Source organism: Periplaneta americana, chromosome 10, assembly GCF_040183065.1.
Source record: "Periplaneta americana isolate PAMFEO1 chromosome 10, P.americana_PAMFEO1_priV1, whole genome shotgun sequence".
Classification (NCBI taxonomy): Eukaryota; Metazoa; Arthropoda; class Insecta; order Blattodea; family Blattidae; genus Periplaneta; species Periplaneta americana.
Genome location: NC_091126.1, coordinates 127,841,468 through 127,865,713, shown reverse-complemented (window position 1 = coordinate 127,865,713; position 24,246 = coordinate 127,841,468). Strand labels below are relative to the sequence as shown.

At 34.4% G+C, this 24,246-nt stretch overlaps 1 protein-coding gene across 12 annotated transcripts in view; it reads left to right on the top strand.

Annotated features, from left to right (window-relative positions):
- The window catches only part of NfI (Nuclear factor I), an 849,368-nt gene that overhangs the window by 422,163 nt on the left and 402,959 nt on the right, over window positions 1-24,246 (top strand). For all 12 annotated transcript variants that reach the window (XM_069838135.1, XM_069838131.1, XM_069838133.1 and 9 more), the window contains exon 3: window positions 12,718-12,909. In XM_069838135.1, the coding sequence (XP_069694236.1) occupies window positions 12,718-12,909 (192 nt within the window). The remainder of the gene's footprint in view (window positions 1-12,717; window positions 12,910-24,246) is intronic.

Here is a 24,246-nt window from a genome sequence, read left to right as displayed (position 1 = left end):
CATTGACCTGGGCCGGGATACAACTCGCAACCTCGGTCATAGAAGAACAGCACTCTACTGAATGCTTTTGAAACAACATATTTTAAACACATTATTTAACATTATAAAGTCGACCTGATTGGCAAGTTGGTATAGCGCTGGCCTTCTATGCCCAAGGTTGCGGGTTCGATCCCGGCCAGGTCGATGACATTTAAGTGTGCTTAAATGCGACAGGCTCATGTCAGTAGATTTACTGGCATGTAAAAGAACTCCTGCGGGACAAAATTCCGGCACATCCGGCGACGCTGATATAACCTCTGCAGTTGCGAGCGTCGTTAAATAAAACATAACATTTTTTAACAACATTATAAAAACAATTAAATGAAACTTTGTCGCAATAAAAAGAAAATAAAATCGTTTTATTCATTTAGCACGCAATAATATTTTCATAGATTTATCTATGAAAAAATATTATTCCAGAAACTGCGTTTTGATTTTTTTGCTGTTTGCAATTATGTAGGTCACTTTTTCAGATACTGTTTGATGTTTGACTGTCAATTTTTATGTTTTGTGGTAAACAACATTTCTGGCATTCATTCTTTCATTCATTCGTGGTTTTCTGCCCAATGTTAGGTTCTCCACTGCAAACTCAGCATTTTCCAGTCTTCCTTACTTTCCGCTTTTCTCTTATTCATCGCTTACGATCCATAAATTTTCATATTTATGATACATTCTTCTGTCCCCGAACTTGTCTCACCTTCATCATTCCTTCCAGTGCACCCTTCAGTAGACAGTTTCTTCTTAGTTATCAGTGACCCAGCAGATTCCTTTTCTCTTCCTAACCAGTTTCAGCATTATTCTTTGTTCATCCAACCTTTCTAGCAAAACTCTATTTCTTATTCTGTCTGTCCATTTCACACACTCCTTTCTTCTTCATGTTCACATTTCGAATGCTTCTAATCGTTTCTTTTCACTTTGTCGTAATGTCCGTGTTTCTGCCTCACACAGCTCCACACTCCACACAAAGCACTTCATTGGTCTCTTCCTTAGTTTTTTCCATAGGTCCAAAGAAGATATTCCTTTTATATTAGAAGCTTACTTTGCCATTGTTATCCTCCTTTTGAATTCCTGGCAGCAGCTTATGTTACTAGTTATAGTACACTCAAAGTATTCGAAGCTGCCCACTTGTTCTACTGCCTTATTTCGAATTACCAAGTTTATCTTCTTTATTTTTCTTCCGATAACCATGGTCTTCGTTTTGTTTGCATTTGTCTTCATCCCACACTGCTCACAGCTGTCATTTAGCTCCAGTAGCATAGTCCTTACTTGTTAGTATAATTTTCTTTTCTGCTAACAACGCCATATCAGCCTGGCTTATGCACTTTATTCTTCTTCCTCTTAGTATCACCCCTTCCATGTTCTGAAAACTTCACTAAATCCTACAATAATTTACACCTAAACTATGATCAAACAGACACATGTGAAAAAATTATTATATATTGTTAAAAAATCGCTGATTTATTTAAACAGATGTTTTAAAATAAAGAAATGAAATATATTTTTCTTAAATTTAGCTATAAATAGTAGAAAGAGTACTTAAAATATACCGTAAATGTTTCATTTAGTTATGTTAAATAATTCCTGAGAAAAGTACAGATAAATGTGTGTAAAGTAAACAATGAGAATTCAGCTCGTTAATTTTTTTTAATAAATGAACCTGTGAAATTAATGATTGTTTACTATGTGCATTAAAAGTATTCTAAAATTGCATCGTAATATGACATAGTTTAATTTAATTATCTTCATTCGCATTAAAATTTTTTAGTTATAAATTATTCTATAAAGGTCGTATTCATAAACGAGACTGTGGCTGAAGACTTCCCAAAGCCGATTTTCGTAGCCAAGTGTAAATTTCTTTGAAGTGCTATTAATATAATTTTTTTCTGAGACTGACTTTGACTTTAGTAAGTCGATATTTGACGATCTTGTCCTAATGTTGGCAATCACAATCAAATGAATTAAATTAATTTATAGTTAAAATAGAGTAGGCATTTTTGTGTCGCAAATCAACAAACAATTGGCATCAGTCCACGTTAAGCGATTATTAGCCATTCTTCTAACATTACATAATTATTTCATTGTAAAATAATTCTGAAGACTTGCAAGATAAGAAGAAGCCACCAATGACAGACTACAAAAGAGGCCCATTACTGGAACTGGTGAAGACTTATTGAATACAGGGTTGTTTCCGATCTCTGATAACGAATTTGAATGACATCATGTGCGTCAGGAATCACACCGACAGCTGAATTGCGGCGAGAGTGACAGACCAGTAGTGAGTGATTTCATAATCAGAGTGCACGGTGTATCACAGTAGCAATTCCCAAGAAAATAGAGCCTTTTTGGGAGGGGTTCATAACAACCCTTTCCGATGCCAATTACAGTTACGTGAAAATCATGGTTTCGTTATTTCCAAGAAAGGCATCTTGTTGTACCTGATAAGATTGGCAAAGCTCGAATGGGATTAATTCCAGAGTGGAAAAAGCAAGCAAATCTACCCCCCGTCACAAGTCGCCGCAACCCACGAGATGATACAAATTAATTCCATATCGAGCTTTACCAATCTCATTAAGTACACAGAAGATGCCTTTCTTGGAAATAACGAAACTTCGTTTATTGCAGGATTCTTTTATTCTCACTTAACTGTACTAGGCATCGGAAAGGGTTGTTATGTACCCCTTTCAAAAAGGCTCGACTTTCTTGGGAATTTTTGCTATGAGCAGCCGCCATGCACTCTGACTATGAGATCACTCACTACTAGTCTGTCACTTCGCGCCACAGTTCAGCTGCCGTGCGACTCTGACGCACATGATGTCATTCAAATTTGTTATCAGAGATCGGAAACAACCCTGTAAAGCATAGAATTAAATGCACAGTCACTAGTAAGCCATTGTCCTTACCAGTAGGTCTATACAAGAAATGAGAATTTGTATTGTCGTTGTTTTTTTTTATTATTCATCAATGTATGTTGAAACATGACAAGGTTATCCAGTACTATCTGTTTATCAAATCTGTATTTGATTTGAATTCATTATCTCTGTAACATTCAGTAAGGTTTTGCGCATTTCTTATAATAACACGCTGAGGCACTTGAAGAGTTTCAATAATTTCTTGGCTGCCCTCAGTACTGTCGGTAAATTCAACAATTTCTAAAATATGAGCCACTTTTCTTATATCCAAGAACCAAAGTCAAAGTTTATATTTCGGGCGACTTTGAATTAAATTCACGATTGAAGTTGAAGTGTCGACTATGAATAGGAAAATGGACACTTTGTTCTTTCCAAAGTCAACTTAGGTTTGTATTCATAAACGAGACTTTGGACCAAAGTTATAGACACTCGAAGCATTTCTCTAACTTGGTACCTATTGTCTTTAAATGGAGATAAAATTCTTAGTATAATTTCTTCCGGGAGGTAAGCAAGACCGGAAGACCCTTGTTGCAGATTTATGGTAAAGAACTAATACTAATGCACATACAACAGACAAAAATTTGTCCTTAGATTGGATGTGAAAGAACTTCTGTTGTTTTTACGTGGTTTGAAAGCTGCATCTTAGACGTCGTTGCATGCTCAGCATTTAACAATGCAGGAAGATGAACTGCGCCCTATTTAAATATTCTTGAAAGAATTGGCCGTGCTGGAAGGCTTGCCAGTGGCACTGACCCGAGTCGGATGGTGTGAAATCTCCTCGCGGGGTGCCGATGTCCATCACTGTCACAGTCCTGACCTACATAAAGTTCAACACATTCGTAACTATTTATGATAATGACTTTTTTGGGTACGAAACATAGCTGTATTTCCTGCTGGAACGACTCTGTGTCTCTAATAACCACACCTGTCTGTCTGTGTCTAAATGAAATGCGGTAACTTGGGTCATAAAATTCAATTGATAAGTAACAGGACATAACTCGCACTGTAACATTTGAAATTCTTTAAATTATATTTAATTAATCAAATTCTCACATTGGATTTTTTCCATTTGTTTTATAATATGCCAGTAAATATCTGTGGTGTTAATTACAACTTTCAGCTGAAATGTTGATAGCTTTGCGGTTTAATATATCCTGAGAGTTCATAGCTGAATCCTCTTCTCTACAGAATATAAATTTTGGTGATGTATAAATTCCAGTTCTGAAGATATGTGCTGCCAAAAATGATGTTCAGTTGCTAGTCTGACGATAGCCATAGCAGTATTTCCTGCTGGAACGATTCTGTGTGTCTGTAACAACCACAACTGTCTATCTGTGTCTAAATGAAATCTGGTAACTTGGCTCATAAAATTCAGTTGATAAAGTAACAGGACAAACCCGCACGGTAACATTTGCAGTTATTTAAATTATATTTAATTAATCAAATTCTCACATTGGATTTTTTCCATTTGTTTTCTAATACGTATGCTAGTAAATATATGTGATGTTAATTGAAGGGTTCAGAGCCCTAGTAGGCCAAGCGCCATTTATTAAAAATGGAGAAAGCGAGGGTTAAAGTTAAGTGAATGCCATAATTTAGAGACTATTGTCATATCATTTAGTTTGAATGTGCGTACTTTATATTACTTGCTTTATGTTTCATTTCATTATGATATTCACTTAATTTTAACCCTCGCTTTCTTCGTTTTCAATATATGGCGCTTGGCCCACTAAGGCTCTGAACCCTTCAATTACAGGTTTCAGCTGAAATGTTGATAGCTTCGCGGTTTAGTATAACCTGTGAGTTCATAGTTAAATCCTCTTCTCTGCAAAATACAAATTTTAGTGACGTATAAATTCAAATTCTGAATATTTGTGGTGCCAAAAATGATGTTCAGTTGCTAGTCTGAAAAATAACCACTGCTGTTCGAAAATTATTAATCAAGTGCTTATTTAAAATTTCGCACCAAGATTTAATTTAATTAATTTTATTATTATTATTATTATTATTATTATTATTATTATTATTATTATTTACTATCGTTCATTAATTATGTCTTTTTATCGTCATCATCAGCAGCAGCATTATCATTATCATCATCATCATCTTGCTGATTAGTATGAAATCTCGGAATGAAATCTTAGTTGGATTGTAGTTACTTTCTTTGCCATAACGTCTGAATGTTTTCATTTCCTTCTAATTCACAATGAGATATGCATTGTTTATTTATTTTATTTGTTTATTTACTGTAACTAGGTAGCTAGCTAGTGAGTACAAATTAAAATTATAAAAAAATGTTTCTAGCCACTACCGTAAGAACCAGGCTCGTGTACGGTGTGGTCTTCGCCAATAATATAACATAAAATTTACAAGAACAGTTTACTAAATACAGTAAGTAACTTATTTCAAACCAATAAATAACATACAAGAGCAAAAAAAAAAAAAAGAAGAAGAAAGAGAAAGAGAGAAGAACCAATTTTAATATAAATTGACAATCAGACAGAAGACAGTGATATTCAATAAAAATGTGAATATAATTGACAGAAATAAAATGTAAAAAATACACTCATTTGTTAATATTATATATCATGAATAATTTTATAAATTTCCTTTTAAAAGATTCAATTTTAAAATATTTCAAATTTGGAAAATGGTTTGTAATTTCATTATAAAGTCTTGGGCCGAAACTAGCACCATGTTTAAGAGCTGCACTTGTATGACATTTGGGCTCAATTAATGGGAAAGTAGATTTTTGTCTTCGAGTATGATATTCGTGTCGATTAGATTTAGGTTTTATTTGATTTCTGGGTAGTAAGTTAGTAAACTATATTTATAAATTTCTTCAATAGTTAATACTTTAAAATTTGTATAAATTAAATTTGTTGGGTAATCCATATTTTTGGTTAGACAAATTTTTATTAATCTTCTGTATAATAAAATTAATGGGTTAAGTACAGATGGTGCTACTCCACCCCAATTTATTATACCATATTGCATTAATGATTGTACTAAAGCTAAAAATATTATTCTCAATGGCTCCTTAGTGATAAAATTTCGAAGTATTATGAATTTATAAATTGCGAAGTAATATTTTGGTCTCTTTTTGTAGGAACTTACTTTGGTATAGATTTCTCTCTCTGTCACTGAAACAATAGGCTGAATTTCAGATTTTAATAAAAATAAATGTGGCTATTTTTGTAAATGAATTTATTCTGTAAATGAATTATTGTAAACCGACATTAATAGCTTGTAATTCACCATTGTAGTGTGTACAGTATGGCGTTCTTATGGTGTAAGGGAAGACAAAAATATCACAATAAATATAGGATAAGTGAAGGTATTATCGCCATGCAGGTTTTAACCGCCATCTAATATTTTATAATTAATTACGTGAAAATCTGCTTTATAATTAGTGGTGAGACTGTTGACCATCCTCTCTAATGAACATTTAAAAATTAAAAATAAAGTCTAGACACACACTGAATTTAGTCTCTGTCTATAGAATTTAACCCCAGGCACATGGTCTTTTCACTTAATTCATGAAAGATTGTTGTCTTTTAGTTTTAACAATTTCGTCGCTTTCCAAGCTGATACTGTATTTTGAATACACCTACCTTTTGAACTAACTTACTTAATGATTTTGTGGGAAACTATTCTAGCCTATAGTATATGTCATCGAATTTTTCTTCAGTTAGAACGAAATTTATACCCCTTCCATTCTGTTTAACAAACAGCCGATTTCTCTCAATTTTCTTTCACTAAATTCTGGGTTGTTGAATTAGTTGGTTGTTGAATTCTAGGATATTTTCGTATACAAATATAGCACTACACTTTTTGTAATAGTTCTTCGTAATACGCATATCATAAATGAAGTTTCGCTGTTTTATTGTGTATTGCATTGTAAGGAGAAAAAGGAACTGCACTGACTGGAAGTCCGCTGTATACTAAAGCCTAAAGCTCCAGTATGTGTTACCTGTCAGAAATTACGCAACACAAAACTTTCCCACGCTCGATCTAAGTGAAATATAAACAGTATTACATCGACAATTGCGTTTTACCTAACACAGTAAACGGTCGACGGCATTTGTCTCAGCGAAACCTGTCTCTTGACGAACACTTTGTATTGATAAATAACTATGTATGTTACACCAATTATCATATCATATATGTCATCTCATATCGTATCAAACATAACACGTCACGTTACATAATTCATTATGTCATATACCGTAATTGAATCGATTTTTTGTGAAACAACACATGGCAACAACAACTGGTTTTGAGATAAAGAGGAAAAACTTCGTAAAAAATTATTTGAAATGCTATACAAATTAAATATGTTGTACATACTTAGGAAATGTATAGGAAATGTACATTTTACGATAAAAACGTTCTAACGAGCTGTCTTGGAAAATTAATAGCTTTCTTGTACTGCTGACATGTGCAATTTTGAAAAAAGAACCAATTATTACTACAGCACAACAATTTTAAATGCTTATTGTATTGTGTTTAGATTCACCTTAAACATCATTTTCAGCATCTGCATCACCTTTAGTAACAGGATAGTTAGCATTACCATCATAAAAATGATTATACTCATCTGGGATGTAACGTGACATGTGCAGTTTCTCCTGACATTGAATGTTCTCCGATATTACCAAAGCATTAGGTTTAGCACTGACATGTGTAGGGGAGACTATTGTACCTTTAGCATAATGTACCTTTGAACATTTGTTTGTTTGTTTGTTTTTTTTTTTTTTTTTTTTGCTGCTACCTAGAGGACTCAAACTGAAGTAGATTGTAGAGAAAGCCGCTAAGTAGCACTGGTCGTAGTTTCAGTTTGATTTACTGCAAAGTGTACGTTCCGTGGACAAAAGAAGTTTTTTTAGTACCAAAAGTAAACATTTCGTTCATTAATATGTTTTCTAACACAAAACCAGATTGTATTTGTTAATATCTTTCAAGTACAATGTGTTCCTATCTTCTTGTAAGTAATAACATATTTTAATTTCCATGATTTATTTGAATCTCTAGTTTTGGGAGCCATATTTGTTTAAACGTGCATTCACTTGTATCTTCGAACACAAAACATCTTGTAACATGGAACATGTTCCCAATTACACGATACTATCGGTTTTTGTTCTTCTTTTACTTTAAGATCATGTCACTAAGTAAGTCTGGAATTAAAGTGGCCCCCCAATTGATCCGGATGTCTTGAAGAAAGCTGTTGAAGTTATTGCTTCTCCAGGAAGTAAAATCTGAATCAGAGAAGTCTGCTCTGGTTTATGATTGCAAATACATTTCGAATATAATTGTCAGTTTTTACAGCTATATTCCCACCTATATTCCATGTGTCCCAACTTACAAGAGGTTATGTTTCAAGGTACATGATCCTGCTGTACCTTTGAACACATTACATATCCCTTCATTTTATTTTTTCCATCCTGGGTAGATCTGTAAAACAGGAAAATACATACAGGAAGTTGTAAAGGAATCTTCATTAATTATTTCAAGCATTTTTTCATGTAAAAATTTCATTTTCCAAAATTAAAAAACAAATGTGAAAAGTGTTTAAAGATACAACAGTCTCCCCTACTTACTACATAAACACGTAGACCGACACTCAAGGAACAAGCTAGTGCCAATAACACAATTTCAACCAAAACCTGATATGTTTCTTTTGCAAAAAATTCGATTCAATTATGTAGCATATTATATACATTTTATTAAAGTGCACATATCAAATCATGTCACGTCATACACAATATCATAATTATATAGATATTATTTTATCGATACCTAAATGGCAATACAACTTAAAAGAAGTTATATGAAATAGCTTTCCCATTCCACTGAATTCTTTAAAAATTACTGATTTAAGCGAGAGCGAACAAGGAATCGTAAAACTGTTAAATAATTCACTTAGGACAATATGAATTGCAATGTTACTTAACGATGTCAGTCCTTGTTTCATAAGATTTCGAATGTAGTGGAAACATCATTTTCGTCCACCGCTCTATATAGGAGTAACACTTCTTCATCTTTAATGGTCACTTTTCTTCAGGCCTTTGTACAATTTCCCCAAATGTTCTGTAGAGAGTTGTAAATGTTACAGAGTTGATTTAACGACAGTAATTACATATACAAAGTCCCGTTGTTACATTTCACATCATCACAACATATCATTAGGAATGATAGATGAGATGGCGGCAAACTTCACAATATTAAAGACAGGTCGGACGTAAATAGAGTGACTACACAGACTGCTTATTGCGAGGAAGTGGAAGAAAAAAACTATAAATTTAGAACTTAAACTATAGTGTGAATCCACGAGAGTATGAAAGGCCTATCCAGCTAATGTTAAATTTATCTCTAGTAATGTTACAAGAAGTTTGAGAATTACCCATAAATCCACGAGAGAAGCGAGTGAATTTATTTCAAGAGTCCACTGCAAGAATGATGGATGTCCCTTTCTTGTCGAAAATGAACCAAGACTGTCAATGCATAGCTTAAGACATATACAATGTACATAGAGAGTTATATGGCTTTAACACTGATAGTCATTGTCCAGTAATGATCGGAAAATCACAGTTAAGCTTTGAGCACTAAGAATTTCAAACTTTCAATTGCTTCTCCTGAAAAATGTATTCCAAATGACGTCCATCATTCTTGCAGTGGACTCTTCATTTGGGAAATCTTAGACCTCGAGTGACATTTATTAGGACTATTTCGTGAATAGGCTAAAATAAAAATATAAATAATAGGAATCCCTAAAATTCGCTCCCAAAATATTAATAATTGTATATTTATGAATACTTCACATATTGAGACATTGTGAAATCGAAATAGATGAATAACGATTACTGCAATAAAGAAATTGAATGTTATTCAGTAATGCCAATTGAGAAAAGCGAAATTCAGGTTTAAAAATGTTAATTACATGTACTGCGCTTTTCTCTTGTTATTATAACAGAAATACGTTCTCACTATCTGCTGAAATCATAATTTAATTTAAACATTTTATAGTATAATTACAAATAACCTGATTAATACATTAATTAAATGAACAATTGTTATGAAGGGGTGTCATTTTCTTTAAATACAATGGACATGGAATTAGAAGATGAAGATGTAGATGTGGAAGTAGGATTTCGCACTTTATTTATTACAATGGATTCATGCTCATCGATTTACGTGGAAAGAGTTGGCGACACTGACTAAACAAAAGAACGACCATGCGATAAATTGAAATTGATAAATCGAGCTGCAGAAATTATCGCGATGTATGACTGTGATTGGTTGTGATTCAAAATTTCATTAAACTTCAATAGCCGAAAATGGAATGACGTCATATAAACGAAATAGTGAAACTCATTTCCCATTTTCTGTAGAACTGTTGAAGATAAAGTAACGGAAATTCGCACCTTGAGAATTCACTGATCTTTTTATATCAAGGTACCATTGCTATAAAGCAACACAAGTTTGTTTATTTTTATGTAATATTTTTTTCTTTGTTTTTTTCTTTTGTGTTGGTATTATTTGCCCTCGCTCTACCACAATAGATTCGCACTGTCACAGTAACGTTATGAATGAGCGGTAAAGTTTTCATTATTCTTATCTTGAGCAGTTCCTGAGAAAATGCGAATGCCACGCAAAAAAAAAAAATGTAGTTTTCCAGAAATCACATTCAAATAAATGTTTTTACAAACGTGGAAACTTCCATGACTTGTTACCGCAGTGAATACCGAACAAGAAGTGACGTCGTTGGAGCAAATGCTGCCGACGTAAGCGGCGTAGTTTTCATTATAATTCAAGACACAAAGCTGTAATGTCCATTTGTGGCACCTGTTTTATATAGGATAAATTAGGGTCTGTTGGACAGTCGGGCATGTTGGACACTTTGTACTTTAACGTATTACCTCGCCACTTGTGGGCACCACATTCTGCTAGAAGTCAATGACGGAAGTAGCCCCACTCGTGGCTACTTCCGTCATTGACTTCTAGCAGAATGTGGTGCCCACAAGTGGCGAGGTAATACGTTAAAGTACAAAGTGTCCAACATGCCCGACTGTCCAACGGACCCTAATCTACCCTATTTCAATTTCAGGTTTATAAATTTAATGTAAACATATAAAATTTAATTTAATTTCCTATTTATTTTAAGTGCCTGTTTCAATTAGATTTCTAGCAAAGAATTAAGAGTACCTACCTAAATTAATGTCATAAGAAAAATTAATTGTAAAGAACATAGCACTCCCTTTGTTTAGATTCAGGACAACTGCAGTTTCTTAGAGATTACGAAACGTTAGAGATGCCAAGTTCCAGCATGTGGTGGAATACCCAAAAGTGTTCTTATGAACACATTCACCGTGAAAGCCTAAAAACTCGTATGTGTTTGTTGTGGAATTTTACTTATTATTATGCTGGTCATCTTGAGGGCTATAAATATTTTGGGCGGAAATGTTAGTCAGATGTTGTGAAACACTGTGAAGAGTAAAGGACAGCTCTGAAAGTTATTGAAATTGTCAATTTTTCTTAACCGTCAAAAAATATATCTAAATTTTTTAATTTTCTGTTAAAAAATTTCAACACCAAGTACACCAAAAAACATTTCGCACTCCCACTAAAATACTGTCGTAACTCGGAAATTGTAATCTGTAAAGATATGCCATTTCTCACTAAAATACTGATGTAAAATATTTTAATAAATACCTACCAAAACCTTTGATAATTTACTATTTTATTGTTAGAAATTTATACCTCCAACCAGTAAAACAGTGTTGGAAATTACTTACGAAATTAAACGTGACTATGCGGATGACATAAATATGTCAGGAGAAAATCCACAAACTATTAGGGAAAACACAGAAATTTTACTTGAAGCAAGTAAAGCGATAGGTTTGGAAGTACGTAAATCTCAAAAAGACACAGTAAATGATTATGTCGTCTCGTGACTAGAATAGTGTACGAAATGGAAATATAAAAATTGGAGATTTATCCTTCGAAGAGGTGGAAAAATTCAAATATCTTGGAGGAACAAATATAAATGACACTCGGGAGGAAATTAATGCAGAATAAATATAGAAAATACGTGTTATTATTCGGTTGAGGAGCTATTGTCATCTAGTCTGCGGTCAAAAAATCTGAAAGTTAGAATTTATAAAATAGTTATATTACCGGTTGTCCTGTATGATTGTGAAACTTGGACTCTGACTTTGAGAGAGGAACAGAGATTAAGGGTGTTTGAGAATAAGGTTCTTAGGAAAATATTTGGGGCTAAGAGGGATTAAGTTACAGGAGAATGGAAAAAGTTACACAACGCAGAACTGCACTCATTGTATTCTTCACCTGGCATAATTAGGAACATTAAATCCAGACGTTTGAGATGGGCAGCGCATGTAGCACGTATGGGCGAATCCATAAATGCATATAAAGTGTTAGTTGGGAGAGCCGGAGAGAAAAAGACCTTTGGAGAGGCCGAAACGTAGATGGGAGGATAATACTAAAATGGACTTGAGGGAGGTGGGATATGATGATAGAGAGTGGATTAATCTTGCACTGGATAGGGACCGATGGCGGGCTTATGTGAGGGCGGCATTGAAGCTCCGGGTTCCTTAAAAGCCATTTGTAAGTAAGTTGTAAGTAAGTTATATGTTATTTCCGACATACGACAGTATTGTACTTGGGGTGCGATTTTTTGTAAAATTATTGTGATTTTTGGGCAGAAATATAGGCCTAAATATGAAATACTTCTTTTGCGTTGTTGCAGAACGAGAAAGTTGAGGTAAAGCAGAAGTGGGCATCCCGGCTGCTGGGCAAGCTCAGGAAGGACATAACGCAGGAGTGCCGGGAAGATTTCGTACTCAGCATCACGGGCAAGAAACCGGCCATGTGCGTGCTGTCCAACCCCGACCAGAAGGGCAAGATGAGGCGGATCGACTGCCTTCGCCAAGCCGACAAGGTAAGAATTGTTTATTTGTACAGTGCGATCGAAAAGTCCCTCCGCAGCTCCACTAGTTAGTAATCCTACAGAAAGTTGGCACGTAATTCTGCAGAAAGTTGGCACATCCCTATTAATTCCGGTTTGACAACCTCACATCCCCAATCCATCATGTGCTTAGCGGCCAGTGTTGGCACTTGAATTTTCTGTCTAGTGGATTCTAGGCTACACCGTGCCTACACAAGCACTGCGGAGAGACTTCTCGATCGCACTGCATATATTACAGTGATTAACGCAGTACCTAATAATATTAATTAAACTTTTCAGACCATTAACAATAGTAATGTCTGCGTTACTGAAGAAATTGGTAGTCAGTAATACGACTACCTGTGGTTGTGCGAAGTCGTTAAAGAATAGCAAAAATTTCTAACTTACTCTTGTATAGATGTCAGTGAATATAATGAGTACTGCCCTAAACATATGCTGTAAAATCAAGAATACAATATTCATTGTAACACAAGTTCTCATAGACAAATTCATTTCAGCCATTACACCTGTTAATAATAAATGAAATCAACAAATTTGTTAAAATATTAGCTGAAATATTCGAATAAACACAAATATTATAGATAAATATACCACAAAATTCAATAGATTCACGGGAAATGGTTCCCGAAATAAAGAACGGAATTTGTAATGTTTAACCATCTGCCCCATCGTGCTCACAATAAAGAGAATAATGATTATTAGAGGAGAAAAATTCGCTCTGGCGCCGGGGATCGGACCCGGGTCCTTGGTTTTACGTACCAAGTGCTCTAAGCACAGAGCTACGCCAAAGTTCAATCCACAGCACCGGATCGAATTCCTCTACTCTTGTGTTTTTCCCTTAAGGACTAATTGAGTTGTAGTAGTAGTGACAGAGAAGCTAATAGTTCATGTTTATAATGGCTGCAAGTATTAACGAAGACTAAGCAGAGCAGTGAAAGAGAAAATGTAGTGCATAAGGGCGTAGTTTTCAACCGTCTTGGGTTAAGCAATTATCATGGGTATTATATAAAAATCAGACTATGTTATTTTTCTCGGAGTTTTGTGCAAGATTCCTGCCTCCCCATTGTTTCAAAGAAATCAGTGTCTATGATTCACATACACTTGGATAAGTAACAATAGCAATATTTAGTGATGTTGTCGTGTGCATTAACTTACGTCAGTTAATTGTTAATTTTGTTGCCTGTGGCTCCAAGCAGTTCTTCATTTTGGTTATTAATGGAGAAAAATCGCTCCAGTAGCGGGGATCGAACCCGGGACCCTCAGTTCTACGCACTGGGCGCTCTAACCACTGAGCTATGCCGAGGCGCAATCCACAGCACCCTTAGTAGCCTTACTCCATGTTCGACATATATCGGGTGTTTTAGTCAATAGACATGACACAAGGAGCGCATTCATTTGAGTGACTTGGTGGCCGGGACTCCACAGTATATATGCACTGTAGAACGAATGATCTACGTAAAGATTAATTTTTGATCCTACAGATTTATCTGTTACGTTTACCATTGGTTATTAATGGAGAAAAATTCGCTCCGGTCTCGGGAATCGAACCCGATTTCTGTGCACTGGGCACTCTAATCTCTGAGCTACGCCGAGGCTCAATCCACAGCACCGGATAGAATCTTTCACCTTCGGTATTTTCCCTTAGTGGCCTTCGATCTGATGCTGTAGATTGAACGTCGGCGTAGCTCAGTGGTTAGAGCGCCCAGTGCGTAGAACTGGGGCTCCCGGTTTCGATATCCGGCGCCAGAGCGAATTTTTATCCATTAATAACCAATGGTAACAATGACAAATAATATTGTAGGACCAAAAATTAATCTTTGCGTAGTTCTTCACTTTTCCTCTTAATAGTGCTTTCTGTTTTAATAGATCATTACTATACATCTTGATTACACAACTTTTTACACTTCGGAATATCTATTATATATATTTCGCGTGTTAAATATTACAGTACCTAGTTAACTATTTTCAGACTGTTATTAGCCATCTTCAGAACTGGTTGGTGCTGGCCTTGGCGCCTTTTGTTTGTGTTTTCTGTGGGGGTGTGTTTGTGTATTCTAATGTGGAGTCAAAGAGTGTGTGTGTTCTGAAATTGAGTTGTGTGTTGAGAATTTAGTTTGGTTGTGTTTTTGTGTGTGTATATATTTCGTATTGTTCTAGTTTCTGGCTTTTTGGTTGAATAATAGAATTTCCATGTCTGTGTTTATGTCTCTTTTGGTGTGGTTAGCATTTGTGATGTGTTCTGCATATGCGGAAGAAATTTGTAGTTTTGTTATGGCTGTAATGTGTTCTTTATAACGTGTTTGAAATGATCTGCCTGCTTGTCCTATATCACAAAATTCATAATCACAAAAAACATAAGAACACAACACAAACACAAGAATACAAAAAATACATCACACTGACATACGAAAACAAAAATACACAAAAAAATTGCAACCTCATTTAAGAAATTAAATTACAACATCGCATAAAGAACAAATAATACTCTACAAAAGCATCTCAACACACAAACAAACAAATACAGCCACACTGGCGTATACAAACTCAAATGCAACACCTGCTACAACTTCTACGTAGGACAGACAGTCAGATTATTTCAAACACGTTACAAAGAACACATCACAGCCATAACAAAACTACAAAACACTTCCACATATGCAGAAAACATCACAAATGCTAACCACACCTACAGAGACATAAACACAGACATGGAAATTCTACATATTCAACCAAAAAGCCAGAAACTAAACACACTAGAACAATACGAAATAGCCTATATACAGTAGACACACAAAAACATTCAAACGAAATTCTCAACACACGACTCAATTTCAGAACACGCACTCTTTGGCTCCACATTACACTACACAAACACACCTCCACAGGAACACAGACAAAAGGCGCCGAGACCAGCACCAACCAGTTCTGAAGATGGCCAATAACAGACTGAAACTAGTTAAACAGGTACTGTAATATTTAACACGCGAAAAATGTATAATTCATATTCCGAAGAGTATTATTATTATTATTATTATTATTATTATTATTATTATTATTAATGGAATATGAACTCTTATTCATAGCTTATTTGATTCTGTTCAACAGTTACACTTAAATCTTACAGCAAGTCGCACTTATTTTTCCTAATTCCGTTAATAAAATTACTCTAATTCCTGTGCAGACGTTATTTGTAATCATTGCGATTTCCTCAAAGCCACTGTCACTATTTATTCTATTGGAACTGGTTGTGTATCCCCTTGGGCCGAGTTTTGTTCCGTATAGTCTAGCTTCATATTGCTGCTCCATACTGGTCCCGCTACTTGGTCATATGCAGTCTAAGTTCATAATCCTTCCAAGTGTTACGAGGGAACGGGCCGGGAGGCAAGACCTTGGTGATTATGATGATACATTAATATGTAATTAATTTCATGTGCCTCGAATACTTGAATCGTCCACAGTAGCGTTCCCAGTGATTGCGCGAACACCTACTTAACTGGCCCAAGCCGCCAGCAACGTTCCTTCCGTTGTATATTCCATGCTAACAAAAAATGAACCGTTTCATATATTAAATGTGTTGACACGTGTTAGACGTGCAGGGAGAAGGGAAAGGGGAGGTGGAATGAGCTCGAGTGGTTTTAAAAACACCGGTAATGGATACCACAGAGATTTTAAATCGCTGCGCCATAGACATCAGAAATGAGTTGTCTACCTTGATAGACTGTTAAAGAATGAAAAATTCAAAACCTTTTTTTAAAAAAGGACTATTAACGTCTCGTAAATTACACGTTGAATATACAAGAACAAGAATGACACGTCATTCATTACTGTATGCTGTTATTTTCTGCAGAAAATACTGCATTGAGATTAATCTTTCACTGTGCTATGTTAATGAAAATAACAGCAATTCTGTGCTAGCTCAAACTAGTCCCAACAAATTTACCCGTTTGTTATATCCTAATTACTTTTTAAATGAAGAGCAATTTTTATTGTTATTTAGTCCCTGTTTAACGAAGAATGTTCTTGATGATGACCAGAAAAAAGAGAGACACAGCGTTCCTGACTATGATTCAGTGGCGGTTCGTGGTATAATTTATAGTTGGTTGCAGTTAACTTATACCATTTATATCTATAATTATTACGTTCTGAAAACTTCCTTCAAAGAATGCAAAATATGTTTAACCGCTACAGAAAGAATGAGGGTTTCTATTTACAATAAAATTACGAATAAAACTTAACTACGTGTAGGATCAGCTGTTAAAGTCATATGAATGAGGGGATGGGTGAAAATTTGACAATTTTGGTCAAAAGTCACATTTTTTAATTTTTGTATAAAATGAAGCTATGATGCCTACTTTAAACTTTGACAAAGTTTTAGAACCCTACAGCGGTTGTGTAATTAATTGCGCCATATTTAAGAAGGCTTGCTCATTAAGTTTAAAATACATGAAAACATTTAAACTCATTTCCCAGTACTTTTTTTTCAACTTTTGCATTTATATTGCTAAGAATTCCACAAATTTTATGCTTGGAAACTGAAGTTTTTACTGAATATTCTTTAAAGTGTACTTAGGAAAGTTAAAAAAAAAAATAATTTTTGAATAAAAAAAATAAAATGCGTGCATGCATTCTGCAAATTTTTATAGTTTGAATGTGAATAGGTTTAATTTTTTCCCCTAATTTTACAAGGAAATACAAAAAATGTGAAAACTTAGATACTTTGTAAGGAGATCAAATGTTTTACAAAAACTTCAGGCATGATACTTAAAATATAAGGGAGGTGAACATTTAAAAAAAATATTCAAATATTCTTTTTAATTTAAATAACACTTGAATTACTGAAACTAATCATGAAACTTGTCTTAAACACATCATTACTGATACAAATAGAAGTATGTGTAGGGGAAACCCGGGCAAAGCGGATATGCTAAGAATAAACAATGCTACAGACTATATTTTGGTGCTCTCGAAATAAAAACATCATGACTTTGGTTGTGACGCATGTTGTCCACATATCTAAAAAAAACAGCAATTCGTTCCTTGTACCTACGGACAGTGATATGATTTGAGAAAGAAAATATAGTTAATTATTCGCTTTGCCCGGGTGCACGGGCAAAGCGAATAATTAACCCGGGCAAAGTGAATATACCTATAAAATTTTCACATTTCTATTTAATTTTTATTCACTGATAATAAAATTAAATCAACACATAAACACGATGTTAATGAGTCATATGAGACGGTAAGAAATGTTATTACAGCCCTTTACAGCACGTTAGATTAGTACAAAATACAAATTTTAACAAGTCGACGTTTCATTGGCATTGAAGACTTGGATTTCTTTTGCTTTTGCTCCAGCCCATAAGTTACTTCTCTTTTAACGTTTTTAATCGGTATAGATGTAAGAGCTTCAGAGTGCTGACATTTTCTTCGTTTACCTCGTGTCTTTCGAACATCCACTTTTGGCACTGGTCTAAATCAAAAGAACTGACTTGGGTTCTCCTGCTGACGACGTTGAGGGTTTTGGTGTAACCGGAACTGAAAATCTAAGTGTAATTGTATTGAATATTCCTTCAATCTCTGAAGATAACGACATCACAGAGGTGGCTGATTCTGAGTGAGCATTAACTGTTTCTTCAGCCGCTGAAGAAACTGGCACCCAGAATTTGTTAAATCTGAGCCAGCTGTCGTTTCGCTAATTTCTGTCTCAAGTGGGCGACCTGTAAGTTGATCTGGAGTAAAATCTTCATCAACAAACACATTATGGTTGTATGGTCAGATAGCAGAACCACTGATTGGAAGATTTTATTTCTTCAAGTACTTTCTTCATGGCTTCTTCAGACCATTTGACTTGTTCCATCTTCCGCTTGAAAAATTAAACCATCTGAAAACACATTACGATCTTATTAAGTAAAAATTAAGATCAGTGTTACTGATTTATAATTTAATTAGTGTGACTTAATGACTCCACTATGTAAAATGATCTAACACGCTTTATTACAATAGACAAATACATACAAAAATACAGCTAACACTTACATAGTCAAATAAAGGTGGCAGGGCAAAGCGGATAAGTTATCCACTTTGCCCTATTCACTTTGCCCGCAAATGCCATTTCACTTTTCATTTAAGGTTATACCAACATAAACGTCAATAATCTTCTTCGTAAGTACGGCACTTTAGAAGTAATCGTATCGCCTTTATATTACTATCACATAACAAAAAGTTTCTGCAGTATTCTGTGTTGTACTTATGTTTCTCTTACCTTGAATTTTTTTTTAAGAAAATAGTCAATTTTCTTCAAACACACGCTTACTTTTTCTCTCACTAGCTAGAATGACAAGTCAGTTCCAACAGCAAAATCTGGTTGGGATTCTTCCCCAACACAGCAGAAAGCGCTACCTGTTGGCCGTTTTAAGAAATAGGCATTATTCTCTTTGGCCGGGATATTCGTTTTGCCCGGGTCTCCCCTACAAAAACCAGGTCTCTAGCTTAAAAAAATACTATATATAAAATAGGAATTTCACCCATTCGCATAACTTAAAATCATATAAACGATTAAAATATGAAGTAATACTCAAGTTTAGAATAAATCTCTGCACATAGCAGATGGCTTAAGAAAGTCTCTAGTATTTTTGGTAGTTTATAACCAGGAAGCGGACTTTGTCCCTACACAGCGACAAGACGTCACTTCCCTTCGCTTACGGAGGGAGCGTAGCAATGAATTCAATGACCTCCCTGCAACAGACACACAGCTAATGTTCAGTATCAGGACCGAAAATCCGCTGCCTGTTATAACATATACTAAAACAAATATTTAAGAGAAAATATCGTGATACACATTTCGTGTCGTTACAATGTGTTCTCTCTGCTCTATGTGCGAAGGTAAACCTGTAGAGGGAAATTTAATAAGTCGGATACACTGATATAATATTCAGGATTTAAATGTACGTAATGTTTCTATAGCCTACAATTCCCGTAAGTTTTATGCAAATAGGACACCTCTTAACGAGCTTTCGTCCTGAAAGATTAATTTCTGTATCATACACAGCCACTCTTGCAGGGCAGCAGTGATTTAGTATGAATAGAATTTCTCCCTTCTCCACATTTTCTTTAGTGTACCAATAAAGTAGAAATCATTTGAGGAGCTTGGTATCAAAGTTGGACAATTCCACTTTTGCTTTTTTACAGGAAAGGCGAAAAACTAGATCCTTTGAAACCAATGTCACCGTTATACGTATATTTTTTTTAAACATTCTCATGGGTCATAGAAATATTTTCTCAGTCTCAAAATATGATTAAAATTAGTATTCAGGTCGAAATTTAGTTTAAAAACTGGAGTTGTCCATCTCTGAAACTAAGTCATGGACTTGTCTGTTTTTGAAACCAAACGAAGCCATATTTAAAGTGGAGTTGTCTGTTTTTGAAACCAAACGAAGCCATATTTAAAGTGGAGTTGTCTGTTTTTGAAACCAAACGAAGCCATATTTAAAGTGGAGTTGCCTGTTTTTGAAACCAAACGAAGCCCTATTTAAAGTGACATTTTCTACTTTTGAATCTAGTCACTTCTAACTCGGTTTCAAAGCAAACTAAAGTAAAGCAGTAACTTATTCATCCACAAACCGATTATATAAAGAATCAGCCATGTTGGATCCGCGATGCGTGATGGAAAAAGGGGGTACCAATGTGGGCTTCTCATTGGCTACTGAAGGAATTGTCCCAATTTGAAACCAAGCCACAGTGGAGTTGTCTACATTTTGATTCTAAAGTACACAATTATGTGCTATTTTCGCTGTTCTCTTTGTTTTTCAACCTAAACAGTTCCAGAATAGCATTCAGCACACAAAATTCTATGAGAAACAATTAGTATCTCCAAATCGCAGAAAATGGAGTTGTCTAACTTTGATACGATGCTCCTCATTTGGCACCAATTCGGGACTGTGAAATGGATGGCTTAACATCAGAAAGTCAAGATACTACTCTGGTTTGTTTCGTCAGCCATGTAAGTTCAAGCATTGCCTTGACACAGTCACAGCTTCCGATAGCTTCCCACACTCTCGGACTGCCAGCAATAATCTACACTAGAAGTTATTGTTTACTGATTCAGTTTTAAGTCCGAAATGAATAAAATATTTATACTCCAAAAATATTTCATTTTATAGTGACCAATATTTCTATACTAAACTCTGCCATTTACACTCTGACTATTGATAATGGATGCATATCTCATTATTGTAAACAACGGATACAAAACGCAGCTCCTTAACCTCACAGCGTTCCATATACATTTATGAATTTTCAGAATTTTCGTTCTCTGTGACTGTTAGATAAAATTCCCTTTAGATATTTTTCATCGTTTCAGCCTGGTATTTTCCTCAAGAATCTGGTTGAAGTGCTAAAAACTTGTTTTGTTATCCTATCGATATTACCTCATAAGTGATGCGTTGTTGGTGTCACTTGCGAGGTCTAGACCTGTCTTCGGACAGTTGATTAAACAACAACAAATTCGAAACAAATATATCAAAATAATAATAATAATAATAATAATAATAATAATAATAATAATAATAATAATAATAATAATAATAATAATAATAATAATAAATTCATAGGTGTTTGTCCAAGAGCAAGTCTTCTTCCCTCTTTTCGGCTTCCTCTTGCCTCCCCACGCGATTCATATACCTTAATGTTCTATATAATCTGGCATCTTCTTCTGCCCCGAATTATTCTCCCGTTCACTATTTCTTCCAGTGCATTCTTCAGTAGGCAGTTTCCTCTTCGCCAATGACACAGTCATCTTCTTTTTCACGCCCTGATCACTTCAGTATTATTGTTTTTATTCACTCTGTATTTCTAGCGCAGAGTTATTCCTTATTTTGTCTTTCCATTTCACATGTTCAATTCTTCTCCATATCCACATTTAAAATGCTTCCAGTCATTTCTCTTCATTTCGTCACAATGTCCATGTTTCTGTCCCGTACAATGTTACACTCCATACAAAGACAAAGCACTTCACCAATTTCTTCCATTGTTCTTTTCTCAAATGTCCGCAGAAAATACTGCTTTTTCCAATAATAATAATAATAATAATAATAATAATAATAATAATAATAATAATAATAAAGATATTATTACTATTATTATTAGATATTATTATTAATAATGAAGGTATTAATAATAATAATAAAGATATTATTACTATTATTATTAGATATTATTATTAATAATAAAGATATTATTATTATTACTACTATTATTATTGTTATTATTATTATTATTATTATTATTATTATTATTAAACAGCAATGAAATATTTAGAATGGAAACTGGTTTCCGTGATTATAGAAAATTTGAGGATGCCTTTTAAAATAAGCATCGGGTAAATATGTCGGGAACTCCATATTTTCTGTCACAAATTTCTTCACTTCGTTCACGTGATCAATCCTAATATGAATAGTCGTCGTACTTTAAAACAATTGTTCAACAAAGAAATCTTTATTTACTAAACCACGAGCAAAAGATTTCTTATGTATAGAGAGCGCCTATAAAATATGAACAATTGATTTTATTTTGTTAATATTGAGAAGCCATTAGTCGTTTGTCCATGGTATTGTTGGAGAAGACAAAGCAAGCTTGGGAACTGATGTTAAAATGGTATTAAGAGTTTAGGACCGTTTGTGAGCTGAAGAGAAACGTGATGAATTCCATTGAATCTATGTATTTCCGAGGACATGTATCAGAGAGTTATTGATAATATTAAAGCACTGTTCAGTCATTGTATTGCCATTCGCGGTGGTCATTTTGGAAATGTTATTCGCCGTGTCTGAATATCTTACGTTCTGTCTTTAAACATGTGCAGTAATAATTGAATAATATAAAATTAGTTCAAGGTTATTAATTATTAAAATTGTTTACATTTTATTGACGCTGTCGGTGTCAGCTTTATTACTAGATGTGGGTATTATTCGACCAAGGCGAGTGGAACCGCGGGCGTAATGTGAAGTATCGTAATGCGGTATTACGAAATCAGGAGCAGTAGCGCCACGGCTCCGGGCTGCAGGACTCCACTGGCCTTGGTCGAGTAATATTAAGTAACATTAATTTTGCACTTCTTAACTTAAAATTACTTCAACGAAATTCCGATTTACCGTTTGGTACGTACGTACAGATACGGAATAAAATTTGGAGGGAGTCTTGATGGGAGTTCACCAGTATGTAGGCAAAAATTTCGCACAACTGTCCACAAGTAGCATATATACAGCGGTTCTTGTTTAGGCCTACTGCACTTGCGCAGTACGTTGTAAGAGAAATTTACACAATAAGGGAGCTCCAAATTTCCATATCTGTAAATACATACATACATACATACATACATACATACATACATACATACATACATACATACATACATACATACATACATACACACATATATATTAAATTATTTTGGTAGCCTACACGTAGTGTAGAATAAGATATTTTATAATCATGTTTTAATAGTAAATTGTTCATAAGAAGTAGTTTTCGATTAATCCCTTCGAATCAAATTGGAAATACTACTCTCTACGTTACTTCAGTAAACAAAACTCCAGAATATTACAGAGATTATATCATCATTGAAAAAAAAGATCGATTGCAATACGCGAAGTGACCTTCAGAAGACTTCGGTAAATTTCGTGAGAGCTTATGTTTACGAATTTCTTACACATGACTCTGCTCTGTGTTTCCTTTGTTTTGTTCGTTTGTTGCTTTTTTTTCTATCTCTTTATAGATCAAGTGTTATAAACAGGGAACGGATTTATATGGACTAAAAATATATGAAATATGTAAATATATATGTAGTTATTTTTACCAAAATATGGAATTAAATATGGATTTTTACCAAAATATGGAATTAAATATGGACTTAAAATTATAAAAAAAATGACTATGTACGTTAAATATTGGTACATTTTAATCAAACTAAACAAAAAATATAATGGACGTACCTTATCTTCCAATGTAGTTTCAACAAAACACAATTTTTATTGTCTGTTACCATAACAATAGGTTACAAACATTTCTTTCAAGTGCTGAAAAGTGAATCTTCTTCTATTGTCTCTGAGGATAGATTTATACTGACTAAAAGAGCGTTCGACGTCACAAGAAGTAACTGGTACATAATTCAATTTCACAATGTCTGCTGGGGATAAGTCCAAGTTAATCTTCACTGTTGATTCACCACTCATCACAGCAACAACCTTTTGTAGTTCTTCATATCCAGGGTTTTTTGAAAGTACAGTGTCCACCTTAGCTCTTACTGCATCTGCAACT